Source organism: Condylura cristata, unplaced genomic scaffold, assembly GCF_000260355.1.
Source record: "Condylura cristata isolate star-nosed mole 26May11 unplaced genomic scaffold, ConCri1.0 scaffold00337, whole genome shotgun sequence".
Classification (NCBI taxonomy): domain Eukaryota; kingdom Metazoa; phylum Chordata; class Mammalia; order Eulipotyphla; family Talpidae; genus Condylura; species Condylura cristata.
The window spans coordinates 1-7,957 of NW_004567438.1; the positions used below are offsets into that span (position 1 = coordinate 1).

The following is a 7,957-nucleotide window of genomic DNA, read 5'->3' on the forward strand; positions in this document are numbered from 1 at the left end:
GAGGCTTCACCAGAGACAGAGTGGGGAGCAGAACAGGCAGATCGACGAAGTACACTGCTGAGGGGAGCAGCGGGCGGGTCAGAAGAGGTCTGCCGTGCCATGTGGTCACCTCTGGGGCAGGCGGGGATCGAACTCATGCGGAAGTGGCTTTAGGTTTTTAGTGCTGTGCTTTAACCCGCTACGCCACCAGGGAGGGCCTATCTTTTATTTTGAGGAATGTTTGAATCAGTATTGTAGGATCCCTATTTGTAATTCAAATTAATGATAAAGACTAGTTCATTCCACATCATGAAAATACAGTTTCCTCAAATGTTTTGGGGAGAAAGAGAAGGGAGGATTGTTAGACATAACACAGGAAAAGTAGTTGATCTTGATCAAGTTGTTAATATTTCGACAAATACTAAACCAAAAGATGTCTTGCTCCCATTAATGCATCATCTTTAGTATTTGTTATCTTTCTATATCTCTGGAGCTCAAGAAGCTTGAGTCAAGTCTTAAGTTTTTGGAAGTACTTCTGTATGATCCCCACTGGAGATGACAAGAAAAAATTTTATGGCTCAATTGTCAAGACTTATCTGTAGTTCTAGGCCAGACCCTAACTTTTTCTTTAAAGTAGATTTTGGAAATAATTTCTGTTGAGTGTTTGAGGTAATATGGGAAATGCCAAAACGATGATGTTTGGAAGAAATGAAGAATATCTGTGCATTGTTTTATATGCATGTGTTTTTAAAAGATTTATTTTTTTATGCTTCTAAGAACTGGGGTACAGGCCAGAGGTTAAGGGTGAAAGGGTTCACCAGACACAGAATAGAGGTGGTTCTGCTGAAATACACTGCTGAGGGGAGCAGTGAGCAAGACAGGAGAGGTCTGTTGCACCATGAGGGTCAGCTCCCTGGCCTAGGATCACAATTGTGCAGCAGTGACTGCACACAGCGTCATAGTGCTGAGACTTAAATTAACCCCTTGTGCCACCCTATTTTATATATTTTAATGCTCACATGTCACTTTAAAATTTTTGGTTTATATTTTACTTAAAAGCCTTAATGTTTTTAGGTCATTATAGGTAATACTTAAGGTAACTTAAAATGTCACTCAACTTCTTTTACTTTTTTTAAAAAGGTTTTAAATATGTAGTTCTGTAGAAAAATAACTAGTGAGGCGAATACAGCTAAATTAGCATGATGAGAGAGAAGAAATTCAGAAGTTAACGGGGCGATCTGAATTCTGATCTTGATTCTGTTATTAAATATTGTATGACTTGGTTACGCCAGTGAGCCACTTGTGCCTAGATTTTTCTTTTTGGTAAAATGAAAAGGTGGTTGGTGAACTAGAGTCCCATCTAATTTAAAATTCCACAATTCAGGAATGTCAGAGCTCTACTATTGAACATATTAGCAGCTCAGCCTTAATTATTGACTACCTCATGTGTTTTTTTTTTTTAATTTCCTCTAGGATTACTATAAAACAGGAATAATTCGTTGTCCTGATGGAATATCTATTCCTGAACTGAGAGAAGCATGTGACTATCTTTGTATCTCCTTTGAATATAGTACTATTAAATGTAGAGATCTCAGTAAGTATAATGTATGAGTTATGTATGTGAGTGGTTTGTAGAGAGTTACAGTTTAATGGAAGAAAAAGTCTGAAATAGTGCTACTTCTGATATTTTCTTGAATCATAATGCATTCTAGTGACCATGAAGTTTACTTATGGAAGATTACAGAGATGTTAATAAACTACTTGTGCAAATTTTTTTCAATTTTAATAATTGCAACTTTTTTTTGATAAACCCTCCCAGACTTCCCTCTTAGGTATATTATCTTTATCATTTTTTTTTGCAGTTTATCTCTCTAGTTTATAAGCTCTGGATTTGGTTAAGTACGGTGTTTAGGTTCATTCCTCACATCACATCAGTGTCAATTACAAATCAAACATTTATAGCTTTTTTGTTTTTTACCATGTAAGATAATAGCTTAAGCCAATATAAGGGATATAAATATTTTTCAAAAATAATTTTTGCTATTTAAAAACTTCAGTGACTTCATCTCTAACAATTTCCAAATATGGTCTCAGAATAGGGTCTAGTACTTTGGAATCTGACTCTTTAGTTGATATCCTCCACTTAACTACCTCCCCAGCACTGTTTTGCCAAACCTGAAAAATAAAAAGTGATTATACATAGGAAAACAAAAAATAGCATATTAGAATTATTAAATGTTGATTTGGGCTAATAAGTGGTTGGATATGTTCAGAAGGGAGAGGTAATGTGAGCTAGAGGTACTGGGTTAGAGTTAAGAGTACACAGCTAGTTCACAGCCAGTAAAGAGTGAATAGGGATGATTTAGAAAGAGTTTGGAGGTCATTGTAATGAGCTGAGGATTTTGGAATAAGATGTAAAAGATACACTTTGGAAATTATTTAGTTGGTGTTGAGACCAAGAGGAAATAGGAATAAGTAGGTGGACCAGATTATGATTGGTCATTAATCGAAACTAATACTCCATTAAAAAAAAAAGATTTATTTATACATACAGAACTGGGGTACATGCCAGAGGTGCAGGGGAGGTGAGAGGATTCACCAGAGACAGAATAGGGAGCAGAACAGACAGATGGACCAAGTACACTGCTGAGAGGAGCAGCAGGTGAAACAGGAGAGGTCTGCTGTACCATGTGGATCACCTCCGGGGCTGGGATTGAACTCACACTGAAGAGATTGTGGCTAGCTTGCAATGCTGTGCTTTAACCTGCTGCGCTGCCAGAGAGGGCCCTAATAGTCCTACATTTTATCCTAATGTAGCGGGAGGTGTCTGACCAATGATTACTGTGTTACCTTAGCTCAACACTAGCTTGGCAGAATTGTCTTCTCAAAGGTTGGTGTGTTAGGAACTCTCTGTGGGAAATATTACTAAAATTTGAAAGCAACTACTATGCACTTAAATACGGTTATCCATCAGACTTAGTTATGACTTACCAGTTTATTTTTGCTGAACATTCTTAAAAGCTCCCATAAAATGTCAAGGTGAAACAAAAGATGTGAATGGTTTAGCTCTGAATCCACTTTTCTCTGAATGGTCTTTAAACTTTTAAATTAAAATAGTTGCACACCTGGAAGATGTAACAGTAAACTTGAACAAAGTTGCTATATTTTTTAAACATCTTAGACATTTTTTAAATTAAAACCTTGAACACTAATTATTATAATTATAGACCCTTCAGGTTTTTTTAAATTCATGGGATCAGGAATTAAACTTCATTTAATTATATGTTGAATTTTGACGAGTGTCAGATTTTTTTTTAAAATTTATTTATTTGTGTATACAGAACTGGAGTACAAGCCAGAAAGCAAAACCCTATTTAGAAGGAATGTATACACTCATGTTCATTGTAGCAATTTTTACAGTAGCCAGTCTCTGAAAACAATCCTTAGTGCCCTTGCCCAACAACAGATGAGTGGTTTAAGAAGGGGTGTGTCTGTGTTGTAGAGAAAAAACATCTATCCTCATATACTATTCAGATGTAAAAAGAAAATGATGAAATCTTGCCATTTGTGACAACATGTATGGAACTGGAGGGTATAACGCTAAAAGTAAAATAAGTCAGAAGAAGAAAGACATACTGGATGATTTCATTGATGTGGGACATAAAACCAGGGAACAGACAAAACAAACCCTAGAAATATTACCACAGAATTGAGGGTACCAAAGGAGGAGGGGAGTGGTGAGCAGCAAAGGCAGTAAGGATCCTGGGCTTTGGTGAAGAACTGGGTGGTAGATATGGTATGGAAACAGATCCAAGGTGTTGTAAACAGTTACCTTAGAATCATACTTTAAATTAAAATACAGTACCAAAAGAGGGGAAACTATTCAATTGAAGAAAAATGATGCCATCAAGATCAAAAGATATTCATTGTCCTTGCTATCTACAGGTCATTTGCATACCATATGAAGAACATGGAATGCAGATTGGAATTGGTTTAGAAGTTAGGGGAAAGAGAATATATTGGTTAACATCTAGGAGTTTGTAGACAAACTCAAATTTTGTAACAAAATTATTTAAGTTGCCAGTCTATAGAATGACAGAACTAAATAATAATGAAAGATTATTATTTAATCATTTATATTATTTTTTATATAATTAGATAGTATTGCAGGCAGGGGTGAAAACTCTCTCTTGGCAGACTATAGAATTTTGATCATCCTTGTTGCTCCTGATATCTTAGTTTTAAGTAGGATATTGGCCATTGCCATTAAAATTGGAATAAAGGAAAAGAAGGAAGTTCACTTGTGGCGGTATACTTGGGAAGTTCAAGTTGTATATTTAGGAGGGCCAAGTATATCTTTGTATCTTTTTCCTCCAACTGTCATTCATGCCAGGTCTATTGTTTAATTCATGTCCCATGCTTTATTTCACCTTTGGTGTTCCCTATCTAAAAATTAGTTGACCCATCTCAACTCATCCCTCTTAGTACATTGAAGTGTTAATGCTGTTTGTGAACATTTTTTTTTCAAATATGGGAAATGGAATATGGTAGTTTTTGAACAGTATCCTTAAAGTGTACCATAAGGTAAAATCCATGTATTGATTGAAGACAACTTATACAGTAAAAAGTACCCTGGGCTGAGAAAGGGGGGATGCTTGTGACCTTGCAAGTTATTGCATGATATGCAAAGATGGGGCGGGGGTAGTGTTGAATGTCTTTTTTGTTGTTCCATCTTGTAAAATTATACAAATCCATGAACACTCTTCATAGGGAAAGTTCTGGTACCTTAAATATAATAGAGAATATTGTCTCTGGTATCAAAATAGGTGCTGAGTTAATTCAGTGGTTTGTCTCTGTTGCTTCTGCTCCTCTTTTACTTATTAGTCATCCAAAAACATCAAGATATTTTTATGGGTTTCATTTCAGGTGCCCTAATGCATGAATTATCAAATGATGGTGCTCGTAGGCAGTTTGAATTTTATCTGGAAGAAATGATCCTGCCTCTTATGGTAGCTAGTGCCCAGAGTGGGGAACGAGAATGCCACATAGTGGTACTTACAGATGATGATGTGGTTGATTGGGATGAAGAGTATCCACCACAGATGGGAGAAGAATATTCACAAAGTAAGTATTGTGGCATGTTTTTTTCTGTAGGACATCACAAATTCTCTTACCACCAAGCAAAGGACAGTTTTTATTTAGTGCATTGAACCCTTACCTAATACCAAGAATCAACAAATTATTGCCTGTGGGCCAAATCCAGCCCATTGCTTGTTTTTATAAATAAAATTTTATATATTGTGACTGCTTTATGCTATAGTGGCACAATTGAGTAGTTTGCAACAACCACCACATGGCTCAGACAGCCCTAAGTATTTACTATTTGGCCGTCTATGGAAAAAGTGTGGCTACCTGTCATGAACAGAGATGGTTTGCTCTTTGTTGAATATATGGATCTTGATAAATGTTCTCTTGGACTTTAGAACCATCCTAGAGAAGCAGAACTGGAAGTAGTAGATTATGAAAAAGATTTTTAAAATATGGTGTCATTGATTTGAGGGGTGACTTTCAAGCTCTGAGATGTTTCTTTTTTAATACCACATACATTCTTGGAGAAACAGTGGCCTGTAGGTATATCTGACCAAAACCATTACCTTGGGTCGTAATGACCATATTTTTCTTATTGCCCTTTGAAATGTTTTCTGACTATCCTTTTGACTTTTCTTGTTGGGAAATTTTCCTCATGTATTTCTTTATGAACCCAGTGTGATACTTATGACCACTTTTATAAATTGAGAAGAGTTGTAAGAATGGTTCAAAGAATAGAATGGAGTAGCCCATAACCTTGTTCTGTGCTTGTCTTTGTTCACTTGATAAGAATTAGAATTTAAATAAAAAAAAATACAGGATTAGGGCCACTCTGGTGGCACCAGGGGTTAAAACGCAGCACTGCAGCACAAATTCAATCGTAGGCCAGGGAGGTGAGCCATGTGGTACAGCAGACCTCTTGTCTTGCCCCCTGCTCCCCTCCGCAGTATACTTCAGTCAGTCTGCCTGTCCTGCTCCCCACTCTTTGTCTCTCCTCCCCCCACCTCTGGTCTGAGATGTTTCTTTTTTAACACCACATATGTTCTTGGAAAAACAGTGGCCTGTAGATATATCTGACCAAAACCATTTATTTTTGAATAAGAAGAAAAATTTAGTCATCACTACCCAAGGTAAATGGTTTTGGTCATAAATACAGCAGGTATTTATGCATATCCCAGCTCTTATATGCATAAATATTTTTTAAAAAAAACCAGGATTATAGCAAGTACTAAATCCCTTTATGATTTTTCTATTTACTTAGCCTTTCATAAAATCCTAAAAAGGCAGACTCCATGTAGTGTTCTTCATGATTTGAAATTTTTAGTATTTAGCATTTTCAAAAACGTTAATACAATTTTTGGTAGTTCCTTTAAGAACTTACATTGAGTTATTTCCACTTATATATAATAAGTCTCATGATACTTTTTTGAGTAGTTATAGAAATAGACATTTCTGTTGCCTATTTCTGTTCCTACACTATTAATAATAGTTTTCTATTATATGAATAAAAATGCAGGAAAAATACAGATTAGCAGAAATTAAAAGATATGCACTAAATTTTTCCCATTAAGGGAAAGGAATAAACAAACCGTATTTTTTTTTTAGATTTCAAAAAGTTTGACTTGAAATTATAGCCAAATGACTTAGTGATTGCTGTTGAAATTATTAGACATGTATTTTCCTTTTCAGTTGTTGAATTTTCCATTTTAATGTTTAACTTTCAAGCTTCAAGTAGGGACTGAAAACATTCTGAGTCTGTGTTTAATTTTGTGCCCACACGACCCAACCTAAAGATTTACTTAAGGCAATAGCCTCTTCAGCCTGATTTTCCTAAATGTGACATGACAGCATCCATTCTGAGATATTAATAGATCTTTATCTTAAAATATCAGTAATCATAAGCATATAGTAGTAATCACAAAGTTACCCCACCAGTAGCATCTATATATGTATTTTCCTTTTATTGGCTCTTAAGCCAGCATGTTTGGTTTGTGAGTGTGTTTTTCTTTTTTTGAAAAAACCTTTGCAGTTCACCTTTTAAGGGCGATAACTCCACCTGAAAAAGAGAAGGCGAGGAAGGTCCATCATTCTAACTCCCTGAAGTTCCCAGCATATATGGAAGACTCAACATGTTGTCAGTGGAATGTCTGTCCTTTGCAAAGCCAGTTTGCTCTAAACAGACTAACCTAGGCAGAACATGCTCGAATCTGCCATATTTAACATCAGTATTAAAAGTGGGGCTGTTCGCCTGAATGGAAAACAGTTTGTGGGGAGGGTCTTTGCCTTTTTTGGGGAAATATTAATAGTTGCTCAATCCATGAAATACAAAATATGCCTTTTGTACTCTCCAACAATGAAGTGTATTTCCCTCTAGATAAGGGCTTTGTAGGCGGCATAGCAAAGTCTACCCTGCCTACTTGATAATGTCATCTTGCTATCTTCTTTTGATTATGTTCTTTGAAGAAATTGGGGCAGATCCCATTCTCTAATAAACTTATATGATCTGTTATATAATAAACTTATATGATTTGTTAGGAGATTTTTCCTATGGATTGGGTTACATGATTGGTTAGACAAGCTTGTTTCAGTCTAAGTAGATCTTTGCTTATACATTAACTGTACTGAATTGTCATGTTGGCTAGTCATCCTTTGGCATCCATTGCATCCATTATTTGGGCTTTTAGGGTTGTCAGGCCCCTTTGATGATCAAGATAAATTTTTTAAGTTCCTCTCTGAGTACTTTAATTTTAACAAAATATTTTTCTTTTTGTTTCTAGTTATTTATAGCACAAAATTATATAGATTTTTCAAGTACATTGAAAACAGAGATGTGGCCAAGTCAGTTTTGAAAGAAAGGGGTCTTAAGAAGATAAGATTGGGAATAGAAGGT

At 35.7% G+C, this 7,957-nt stretch overlaps 1 protein-coding gene across 1 annotated transcript; it reads left to right on the top strand.

Annotated features, from left to right (window-relative positions):
• Positions 1-1,452: 1,452 nt before the first annotated feature.
• Positions 1,453-7,951, top strand: LOC101634598 (BTB/POZ domain-containing protein 10-like; the record flags this gene model as incomplete). The annotated part of the gene is made up of 3 exons (XM_004695779.1): positions 1,453-1,573; positions 4,906-5,103; positions 7,845-7,951. Coding segments are annotated over 3 exons (426 nt in total), but the record flags the coding sequence as incomplete, so codon positions are not given.
• Positions 7,952-7,957: the final 6 nt, after the last annotated feature.